This window comes from Schistocerca americana, chromosome 3, assembly GCF_021461395.2.
Source record: "Schistocerca americana isolate TAMUIC-IGC-003095 chromosome 3, iqSchAmer2.1, whole genome shotgun sequence".
NCBI classification, from domain to species: domain Eukaryota; kingdom Metazoa; phylum Arthropoda; class Insecta; order Orthoptera; family Acrididae; genus Schistocerca; species Schistocerca americana.
The window spans coordinates 626,987,542-626,999,785 of record NC_060121.1 but is presented as its reverse complement, the minus strand read 5'-3'; the positions used below and the strand labels follow the sequence as shown (position 1 = coordinate 626,999,785).

General features: G+C 45.5%; 1 protein-coding gene across 1 annotated transcript in view; it reads right to left on the bottom strand.

Moving 5' to 3' along the window:
• Window positions 1-12,244, bottom strand: part of LOC124606261 (dual oxidase) — a 528,122-nt gene that overhangs the window by 121,634 nt on the left and 394,244 nt on the right. The window contains exons 5-6 of the mRNA XM_047138239.1: window positions 11,294-11,498; window positions 2,247-2,413 (exon numbers count right to left, since the gene is read on the bottom strand). Coding sequence (XP_046994195.1) covers window positions 2,247-2,413; window positions 11,294-11,498 — 372 coding nt within the window. The remainder of the gene's footprint in view (window positions 1-2,246; window positions 2,414-11,293; window positions 11,499-12,244) is intronic.

Sequence of the window (12,244 nt, the reverse complement as noted above, 5' to 3'; positions counted from 1 at the left end):
TAATTTGCTGGGAAGTGGCGGTGCGGTCCCCTACGGCACTGCGTAGGATCCTACGGTCTTGGCGGCCATCCGTGCGTCGCTGCGGTCCGGTCCCAGGTCGACGGGCACGTGCACCTTCCGCCGACCACTGGCGACAACATCGATGTACTGTGGAGACCTCACGCCCCACGTGTTGAGCAATTCGGCGGTACGTCCACCCGGCCTCCCGCATGCCCACTATACGCCCTCGCTCAAAGTCCGTCAACTGCACATTCGGTTCACGTCCACGCTGTCGCGGCATGCTTCCAGTGTTAAAGACTGCGATGGAGCTCCGTATGCCACGGCAAACTGGCTGCACTGACGGCGGCGGTGCACAAATGCTGCGCAGCTAGCGCCATTCGACGGCCAACACCACGGTTCCTGGTGTGTCCGCTGTGCCGTGCGTGTGATCATTGCTTGTACAGCCCTCTCGCAGTGTCCGGAGCAAGTATGGTGGGTCTGACACACCGGTGTCAATGTGTTCTTTTTTCCATTTCCAGGAGTGTATTTTATATTCAGTAATCCCCTTCCTCTCCTGAACACCCTTTAGCAAACATATCACAACGTACCATTAATTACAAACATGACGTTATTAAAAACTTACGTAACATAAAATTGACTTTGACTCTCCTGTACTAGCACGCACTGTAGGTAACCTGAGTAATGTAGCTCATCCACGTGCTGCAACTGACAGTAAACAAATGGAAACACAAGCAAAATGCACACTGGACATTCAGTCAAACGCCTTCTGTTGACGGTTTATGCGAGTACAATGCACACCAACGAAGAAAACTTACAAATGCTACTTATCTATGGAGGATGTGAGTTAAGAGAACAGTGACTGCAATAACGTTTTATTACTTACTGTTGGATTGGATGTAGTACAGCAATGTAGTACTTCTAAGAATATGTTGTATCCAGTAAATGCCATCCTTGATTAAAAGCTGCATTGTAATTACTTTTATTGTGGTTGAAGGTACGAGTAATACTACTCAGGCAAACTCTACAGACAGTGAGATCCTTACAAGAACCTACCTTCCAAACAGATGCTTTCTCCTTGTGTTGTGTTTTGCTGTTACTGCAGCTTCACTATCGGTTTAGATCTAGCTGTTTCTAAGATGCATTGAATTCTGAGACCTTGGGAATGCTTTATCACTTAGCTCTCACGTCCAGATTGCACCAGAGTCCATTTTACACAGGATACCAGACTTAAAACAGTTGGTTTGTGAAGGTTCTGGTGTCATATGCTAGCACATGGGCTTCTTTCTATCCACCAAACACAAGTGACTCCAAATTTCAAGTCCCACAAGGGGATTTCATGTAATTAACACCTTTAAATCTAATGTATGTTTTGGCTTATCCATCTCATAAATATTGCAACAGTTAAAAACCTGCCCATTTTCCAACATCTTTAGATATTAAATGTATATAAAGCGTCCAAAACCCTGGTATCGATTTCAACCAAATGTGGCACAGAACCAGCAGGCCTCACGAGTATAAACACTGTGCAGTTTTTAATGTCCCAGCTGTAATAGGAGCAGATATACGTGCAAAAACGAGCTTTTCAAGCCCCTAGCAAATAGGTTGCCATGCACAACCGGTGTATTGTGTGGGAATTTATAAGCCTGTTAAATCAACCTGCTTTGTAGGGCAGCCTACATGTCAGGGACAAGAAACGATTTTCCAAACGCCAAAATGAAGGTTGCCCTCCATGGCAGGTGTGTAGTGTTGGAATTGTGTTGGCCTGCTTTGCATGGCGGTGGTCTAGATGGTAGAGCACTAGACACCTGTCTTGGAGGTCCTGGGTGCAGTTGCAGCTAGCGCTGAGTATTTTTCCTCATCACTTCCAGGACAGTTCCCAGGTCCACTCAGTCTCCTATCAAATGAGTATAGGCAATCTTTATGTGGGGGGGGGGGGGGGAGGGGGGCTAAAAGGAGATAGGGGGTTGGGCCCTTCACCACCCCCCTCCTAGTGCCACAGCGAAAAGAAGCTGCACTTAGTCAAGCGAGTAGCACAGTTACAGGCTTGTGCCACAGTCTTCTGCGTGTGCAATAAGTGTGCACACAACAGAGACAGATTTGTGTGTCCACAAGCCGTCAGTGGAGTACAGAATCCTGGAACCATCACATGGGTGGGGTTATTCAGTAAATATTTGACCGTTCAAGGAGTATAGCACACAGGAATCCACTGACGTAGGAATGAAGGCTGTGGCGCGCTGCAGGATTACCTGTAGCGTGGCGACGACGTATCTGCGGGCGCGCTGGAAGACCTCCTCGTCGGGCCAGTCGGGGTGCTGGCGCTGCACGCGGCGCGCCACCACGTTGTGCCAGCGGAAGAACAGGATGCCGAACGTGAGCAGCGCCGGGTTCTGGTTGGTGCGCGGGTCTCCCAGCACTGCACACACGCGTCACACTCTACTCCCACGTGGTAGCCACACTGCTATCTCTAGCCTGGCCCGTGTCACAAGGAGTAAGTTCCGTCATAAGTTTGCTAGACAGCGGCTGACTGCCGGCTATAAGGCAGTGGGGATGGCTGTTCCACCTACTAAAGCTGTCTCATGCAGTAAATGAGACCTATAAACCTCCAATTTAGCGGTGGAGTCATCTGTCCGGACATCAACTGATGAATAAAGCAGCATTACTCCAGAATGCATACTACAAGATCCTCCCCCCTTGCCGCCACGCGTACGGCACTACATCAGTGACAAGCAATGATGTACGCATTACTTGATGTATGTTACACTAAGTGGCATAATTGAAGTTTACAAGAAAAACAGATACAAAAAATGTACAAATATTATATGTATAGTGGTTCACAACAAATGCTATCATAATCTGTTTAAACGCAGTAACACACGATTTGATTGGTTTTGTGTGTCTGACGCCGTACGGCTCATGGTGTGGGCTGGGGTGGTTTACACTATATGTCCTCGAGTAATGCTGCCTTGTTCAGCAGTTGACGTCCGTGTTCTCACGGATCTTGCTCCGTCCTCCGCCATCAGCTGCCATCATTGGTATAACATTTCATTTCGTTATTATTTTAGCTTTTATTGTAGATGTTTTTAGCCATGTTACTATCTCTTTGTATAGAAATCCCTGTGAATATGTATTTATTGCTGTACTGCAGTGCTTACGGTGTAAAGATGGTCTAAATTATAGACCGAAACCGGTCGCCAACTAAAATAAACGTCTGTTGCGATCGAGGCTGTTTTAGTGAATTTTAATATTTTATACCGATCGGTGTCCCTCTCTCTTCCATTTCGAATATGAAACACCTTCCACATCCCAAAGTTCAGGAAGATTCCGTCAGCCTTCAATTAAAAGCTAAAAGTGCGTCATATTTTTCGTTGAGATCATAATTGGGACTGGCCGAGGTTCCGGTGACAGGCGACTACTAGGCTGTGTGAATTTTGCGATTGCTAGAGGGAACTGTGCAGTTTACATTCTATCTGAACTGCGCAGTTGTCTCCGTTATTCGTACAGTCTATCACTCATGCATGACGTCACGCATCAGAAACTGCCCAATTAAATTGAACGCTTTAAGCCCCTTTAGTTCTGCGGTAAGCCGTTTGGTGGAACCACATCTGCTTCAAGTCCAGGTGTTTGTAGCAGTAACTGGAATTTTCTCCGTATGTAAGAGATACTCCTCCCACTATACATCAATTAAAGCAAAAATGTGTTTTTACTTCACTGTGGAGCCATCCGCAATAATGGCAAGACACAGTGAAGCTAAGATCCCACCTATCGCCTCTACAGCAAGACCATGTTGGTCAGCGCAGGTAGCATTCAAAGAACCTTACCACGAAAATAGCACAGTATCTATCACTCGAAAATATGAAATGCTCGCCTGCAGGAAAGCACCTAGCATGAATGTTGCAGTCTTGGGAGCTGTCACGGAATCCCTCTTGCAAACTTACAGCAAATCGTACTCCTTGTGACATGGGATTTACACTGGCTCTTGTCTATAACCTGTTCTCAAAAGCAAAACAGCACATTGTGTTATCTACAGGTTACGATTAAGAGCGTAGCTGTGCATTTCATTGAGGATTCACACCAACTACAATTTATGGCCCAAATTTCATTACAGTGCGTTAGGAGTTTTCACTAGTGTTCATATGGCTTTGAAAATGTAAATTTCATTACACTGACTGCATTTTGAATGCCGATATTATCTTCAGAAATGAAAGTCGATGATTTCTCTGCCTCTCTAAAGCACCTATCCTAATGTTAGCAACCAACATTAAAATCAATCAAAAACGTGAATGTAGAAATCATTCACATGTATCTACCGTTACATGCCTGACTGAAAAATATAAGAGGCAGTCGAATGAAAACAAGACAGATGAAAATGAAGTAAGTAAAGTGTTTATTATTTCAAAAGTAATCGCTATTACTGTTAATACATTTATCCTACCGTGAGACAAGACGGTCAGTGGCTTCATGGAAAAACGTTTGTGGTTCCCTAAGGAACCGTGATTACGTCCAGGTGAGCAGCTCTTCGCCCGAAGCAAATCGACGGCCAGGGATGTCTTTCTTCAGAAAATTTGGAAATATGTGTTACGGTCTTATGGGACCAAACTGCTGAAGTCATCGGTCACTAAGCTAACGCACTACTTAATGTAGCTTACACTAAGGACAACTCACACTCACACACACACACACCCATGCCCGAGGGAGGACTCGAATCTCCGACGGGGGGAGCCGCCCGGATCATGACAAGACGCCCTAGACTGCGCGGCTACCCCGCACGGCCTTTCTTCAGGGCTCCAAAAATATGGAAATCAAGTGTGGAAAGATCAGGACTGTATGGAGGACGTGCTAGGCGTAGCCAGCGAATCTTCTGCAGCGTAGTCGAAACAACCGTGGCAATAAGTTGGCAGCCATATCGTTCTTCAAAGGTGCTAAAGAAAAACTAAGAAGGTATTGGCTGTTATTACATTTCGATTCGTTATATACGTATATGGATGAGTGATGTGGGGGAGAAGAGAAACATGGCGTATTCAATATGCTTCTGCAAAACTTGTGCACCGGAAGCATGGTCTCTGCATGTGGATACACCGTGAACCATTGAACTGTCAACGAATATTATTAGAACGATCTTTGACCATCGAAAAGAATTGTCTTCACTGCATACATCCAAACAAATAATAGAGGAGCTAAGTACAGAACTGGGTACAAGTGGCTTGGAGCTTCTGAGAAGATTTAAATACCGATTTCAAAACTGCTTTTTGCTCGGAACGGAACATCTTTCTATACTGACAGTAGTGGGATGAGGGGCATACGTATGCATACGACTCCAAAACTGAGATGCTGAACAGGTAATCTAAAGAAGGAAAGGATTTCGGAGGCAAATAAGTCACCAAGAGAAAAGTCAAGAGATGAGGATGTTGTAGTGATTGTTATCAAATGAATGGACATACGGCAGTTAAATGGAGAGTTGGTAAAGAACTCCAGGATGCAGGCAGGACAAACCTTTACGAACAATGAAGGAATCAGGTCACAATAAGCAGAGACAGATGGTGCGGGCATTTCCAGCGGTGAATGATAAATTGTTGACAGTGATGTCCATGCAACAAAGGCGGCTGAATGTGACACTTGCTGACTAAAGATCACGAACGACTCTGATCTCACTATCATAAATAAGTGTTGTTTGTAGCTATTGAGCTGAATGTGTTTCACTTTTCGTCGCAGTCCGAAGGCTATGTCGTAAGATTGTAAACAACTGTGGCAGAGTAAGCCGGTGAGACTGGCCGGTACGTGATTTATATCGCTATTAAGCTGCCGGATGGTGGCGATCGATAACGGTTTCAGTGACAGGTAACCGAAGTTTCATTGATGGTCAACACAAGTCGAGCTGTAAGGCTACACGAGTTTACTACTGATCCCAATGAACTTGCAAACTATTGAATTTGTAACTGGACACATTAGTTCTTCTTATAAGAAAAGCAAGAGCAAGCAGTCTTCCACAATTTGTGTCCCTGTTGCAGTTAGTGCATTTAATTTAGCGTGTAAGACAAAATGTAAATATTGAAGCATTTAATGCTTTGATAAACGCACCACGAAGAGTGCATGAGCTGGACATGGTCAGTTAAAGGTGTCCATCTGTCCTTCGTTACCGCACCCCATGGCTGGACGTCATCCTCTGTCATTCAGGCTGTGCGTTTCCTGCGGTTTTCATGGATGGGGCACAGGCATGGTTCTCTTCATTTCTTTACAGATGGACAGGAGATCGGTGTCGTATTTGTCAGCGCTGCTAGACGTCAATGATCGATCAAATTCCGCGTTAGGTTTTCTGTGGTCTGGAACGCGATTTTTGAGAAGACTATCTGCAGTCTGGCATTTTACCGTACATAAGCAAGGGTACACCAAATACATCACTTCTAGATACAACAAGGCTTATCACAATATAAATACTTAATTATATTGTTCCATCTGTAGTGCGTGTCATTTTGTAACTGTTGTTACATGTAATGGTTCAAATGGCTCTGAGCACTGTTGGACTTAACATCTAAGGTCATCAGTCCCCTAGAACTTAGAACAACTTTAACCTAACCAACCTAAGGACATCACTCACATCCATGCCCGAGGCAAGATTCGAGCCTGCGACCTTAGTGGTAGCGCGGTTCCAAACTGAAACGCCTAGAACCGCTCGGCCACTCCGGCCGGCTGCATGTAATGGTATTGGTTTTATTTTGCTATTCAAGACTGAGAGGATTTTTTTAGCTTATTCACACGTTTTTCGATATGATTTATTTTGCAAGTACTTAAACAGTTGTGCTGAGGCTCTTTGAAAGGTGTGTCGTGTTTTACTTGCTTCTTCTAAAACTGAAACAGGAGGCTGTTACAGATACAGAAGCGACTGATTGAAAGGTCTCTCATGTAGCTCTATAATTCAGCAAGCGGATCTCCATACTAACTAAGTTCAAAAATGTTCAGATGTGTGTGAAATCTTATGAGACTTAACTGCTAAGGTCATCAGTCCCTAAGCTTACACACTACTTAACCTAAATTATCCTAAGGACAAACACACACGCCCATGCCCGAGGGAGGACTCGAACCTCCGCCGGGACCAGCCGCGGCTAATCCCGCGGGGCTACAAACTAAGTAACAAGCGCCTTATTATTACAGCCTCGCATTTGTTCAGATTTCTTGGCGCTTATATGATCTGTCGTCTCAAGTAAGCCTGCCGACATTTGCTTTTTTTCTACTGTTCCGTCATCTCTACGATGTCACGAATACTGGAATGACATATCACTGCATGAATGCCGTGGACGCCGTATTTGTCCTGTGCAGAGAATTTGCCTAAGGATCTTGCACATTTAAGGACGGTGTTCAGAGACAATGTATACTCGACCTGGCAAATTAACAGGGCCTTCTCAACTAGAACCAGGAACCGGGAAGTGGATAAAGAGGAGAATGAGCCAGCCAAGTCCCTAGCTTTTCTTCCCTTCGTTGGAAATATCTCCTTCAAGATAGCGGCGATTCTTAATAATTTTCATGTTCAAGCGGTTTTTCGTCCGTCTTCTAAGATTTCGGATTTGCTGGGATCAGTGAAGGATGATTTGTTATTACGGAAGGAGGGAATTTACAAAATACCGTATCAATGTGGTATGGCCTATATATAGGACAGACAACGCGTACATTGGAAGAGCGTTGTTCAGAACATCAACGTTGCACTCGCCTACGGCAACCCAGTAAGTCTGTAGTTGCGGAACATTGTATTTCTAACGGACATTCAATGGAGTACAACAGAACTTCGATTTTGGCCACAGCAAAAACTTTTTGGGGACTCCATTATCAAAGAATCCGTTGAAATACACATTGCGGGAAATCTAACATGTTATTGACTTGACAAATTTGCGAAGCTGTTTTTCAATAAATCATCAATTTTTTCTGAAATTGTAACTATTTTTTTTGTCCGTGTATGTACAGCACATCTAGCAATTTTCGATCCATTAGGATATTTCCTTCGGGATTTCTTGTGTTAGAATGTGCCATTGGCAGTGTCTCTATAAAACGGTGTACTCTGCAATGTCCTACAAACCTCCATGCATGTCTGCAAATAGTATATTATTTACATGCCTAGGCAAAGGTCGTGACGACAATAAGCAAGTCTTTTCCTGTGTGGGAATCTTGTGATTGTGGAAATGCAGGACTTGAATTCACGGTGACATAAGGAATTTTGGGTTAGGCTGGGAAGCGTGCTCGGTTAGCCGAAGTGGTTAAGAGGAACGCTCGAGTAAAGCGGGAAATCCGAGTTCGAGTCCCGGTCTGGCACAAATTTTCAAGTGTCGCCAGTAAATTATACAGCTGGAGTCTCGCTGTATTCGCAATTGCGAATACATGTTTTGGTAATTATAACCGTAGAGCTACTAAACTACAGGATGCTGACTACTGCATTTCAGCCTCTGTTTCAAACAGTCGCTAAACAGTTTCGGTTTGGTTAATGCCTGGAGAAGGTTACGTGCCATCTGTAATCAGCACTGAATTACAGAAGAGGTGGTATTGTGGTAAAGTGGCGTCTTTCGTTGTTAAGGTGTGGTCCCCTTATTGTGCTTAAGAGAACGCTAAATTCAGAATGATTTCATCACATTTTACATTGTAATTTGTGCAATAGAGAAACAGTCCGGAGACTATGAATACTTGTATGAGCAAGATAATGCACTCTGCTATAAAACAGCGTTGGTGAGGGAACGGTTTGTGCACAATAACATTCCTGAAAAGGAATGACCTGTCCTGTCCTATCCTATGGGATAAGTCAGAATGTCTATTCGCCCGAGATCCCAGTGTCGAACATTACTACCTTCTTAGATCTCTGCTCTTGAGAAAGAATAGGCTGCCATTCTTCCACAGACTTTCAGACACCGCTCTGGAGTGTTCCCAGTAGAGTTCAAGCACTAAAAAAGGCGAAGGGTGCACATACCGAACATAAACGTTCACTAATAGGTGCTCGCATACTTTTGACCAGACAGTGTACAACTGGGCAACAGCAGACTCAAACAAAATTGTTTTACGTGTCTGGTCGTGAGACAAGACGGTCAATGCCTCCATGGGAAAAGTTTGCGGTTGCGTACGGACCCGAGATTGTACCCAGGCGTCCACCTTTTCGTCCGAAGCAAATAAATGGCCACGAATCTCTTTCTAGGGGGCACCAAAACTACGGAAATCGCATGTGGAGAGATCGGATCTGTATGGAGGATGTATAAGGGCTTTACAGTGAAACTTCTACAGCGTAGTCAAAACAACATTGGCAACCTATGGGCCCGGTGTCTCCCAATGCGATATCCATAATTTTAGTGGCCTGAAGAAAGACATTTATGGTCACTACTTTGCTTCAGACGAAGACGTGGACGCGTAGGTACAATTATGGTTACGTAGGCAACCGCAAACATTTTCCATGTAGGCATTGCCCGTCTTGTCTCATAGTGCAATACATATGGCGATTATTTTTGGATTAATAAACAGATTACTTACTTTTTTTTATCTGTCTTGCTATTAGTTGAGTGCTCTTTATTCATACTGAGGTGACAAATGACAGAAGTCATGAGATACCTCCAAATATCGTGCTGAACCTCCTTTTAGTTCGGCATACTGCAGCACCTCGACGTGGCACTGACTTAACAAGTCGGTGGAAGCGCCCTGAGAAATATTTAGCCACGCAGTCTCTATAGGTATCCATAACATTGCAGGATTCTGTGCACGAACAGACCTCTCGACTACGTTCCATAAATGTTCGATGGGATTCATGTCGGGCGATCCGGGTAGCCAAATCATTCGCTCGAACTGCCCAGAATATTCTTCAGACCAATTGCGAACAATTGGGCTCGGTGGCACAGTGTATTGTCATCCACGAAAATGCCGTCGTTTTTTGGGAATGTGAAGACCATGAATGGCTTCAGATGGTCTCCAGGTAACTGAACCTAACCATTTGCAGTGAATGATCGTCACAGTCGGACAAGAGGACGCAGTCCATTCTGTGTAAGCACAGCCAGCCCACACCATTATGGAGACACCACCAGTTCGCACTGTGCTTTGTTGCCAACTTGGTTCTACGGTTTCGTTGGGTCTGCGCCACACTAGAACCTTACCATCAGCTCTTACCAACTGAAATCTGGACTCGTCTCACGAGGCCACAGTTTTCCAGTTGTTTAGGGTCCAACTAATGCAGTCATGAGCCCAAAAGGGGCGCTGAGGCGATGTCGTGCTGTTAGCAAAGGCACTCGCGTCGGTCGTCTGATGCCATAGCCCATTAACGCCAAATTTCTAAGCCCTGTTCTAACGAATTGATTTCGGCGGTTATGTCATGCAGTATTGCTTGTCTGTTAGCACTGATAACTGTACACGAGCGCTGCTGCTCTCTGTCGTTAAGTGAAGGTCGTTGGCCTCTGCATTGTCCATGATGAAAGGTAATGCCTGAAATTTGGTATTCTTGGCACACTCTTGACACTGTGGATCTCGGAGTATTGAATTCCCTAACGATTTCAGAAATAGAATGAGTCTGGCTCCATCTACCATTCCGCGTTCAGATTCCACTAAGTCCCGCTGTGCAGCCATAATCAAGTCAGAAACCTTTTCACATATTTCAGCTGAACGAAAATGTCAGCTCTGCCAATACACTGCCCTTTTATAGCTTGTGCACGCAATACTACCGCCGCCTGTGTACGCGTGTAGCGCTATCCCATGACTTTTGTCACCTGAGTGTATATTACTTTCGTCTCTGAGGGTCAGTAATTATGTGATGATTGGTTTGTGGGGCGCTCAACTGCGCGGTCATCAGCGCCCGTACAAAGTCCCAATTTTTACACAGTCCAATTTTTTACACAGTCCATTCTAGCCACTGTCACGAATGATGATGATGATGATGATGAAATGATGAGGACAACACAAACATCCAGTTCCCAGGTAGAGAAAAACACCAACCCGGCAGGGAATCGCCCGGCCGTTTTGCCGATCGGTTCTAGCCGCTTCAGTCTGGAACCGCGCGACCGCTACGGTCGCAGGTTCGAATCCTGCCTAGGGGAAGGATGTGTGTGATGTCCTTAGGTTTAAGTAGTTCTAAGTTCTAGGGGACTGATGACCTCAGATATTAAGTCCCATAGTGCTCAGAGCCCTTTGAACCATTTGCACCGGCAGGGAATCGAACCCGGGACCGCGTGATCCAGGGGCAGCAACGCTAGCCACTAGACCACGAGCTGCGGACGAGGGCCAGTAAGTACGCAGCGTCCGCCACGTCGCCGTGAGCGCCGCGCAGTGCCGACTGGCTGCTGGTACTTACGGAAGAGGCGCTCGGGGCTCATCATGCGCAGCATGTGTGGCGCAGGCGAGTTGAAGAGCGGCACGCGCATCGTGTTCCGGATGGGCAGCCGGCCGGAGGCGTCCGTCTTGAAGCTGCCGTTCTGGAAGGAGCGCATCGCGCTCACCCACGCCTCGCTCGTGCTGTAGACGAAGCTGCCGTCGATCCACGCCGTCATCCGGTTCGTCTGCAAGCACAGCACACTTCGTCTAGCGTATTATTCGCGCACTCCTCGAAGATACTCGGTGCGTTGACTGATGTACTCCAGCTCAATCGATACACAAAAGGCACTCGACCTGCAACGACAGCTTCTCCTTGCCCCCAATCAACCCAGATTTTGGTAGCACATAGCACTGAATTTAGCCGTGACAAGTCGAGTTACCGACACACCAAGCGAAACTCAGTACAGCCAAGAAAAGACAATATCGTGACAGTAATGGCCAGTGTGCACTGCGTTGCTGAGGTTGGCAACGACCCGAAACAAGTGAATATCGGTCCAAAATCGTACGCTGTCTTGTTATTTTTTATCGCTTTAGTTTCTTCACCCAATGGGACGAATGTCTTACCGGAGCGCGCAATTAAAATTGAGCCGCGACGCACCGTCACTCTTGTCGTTGCGACTACCAAAGAAATTGATTAACGTGTCATGATTGGGGTTCACACTCGTGTAGAATTTCGTAAAAGACATATTCGCCACTGACTGTATAAATTATTTGTTTCCACTATTGGAATTTCAGCATTAAGGCCGTTGTCTAGTGGTATAATGCAAAAGTAAATTACAAAAATTGCAAAGACAACAAGTTGCTTCAGCACATGTCAGTCTTCAAACATCCTTCGACAAGTACACACACACCATAGTCGTGTCTGAGCCGTTTAACTGTAAGCGTACAGCAACATTAAACAAGTTCGTTTAATGTCACTGTGTCCTTTCAC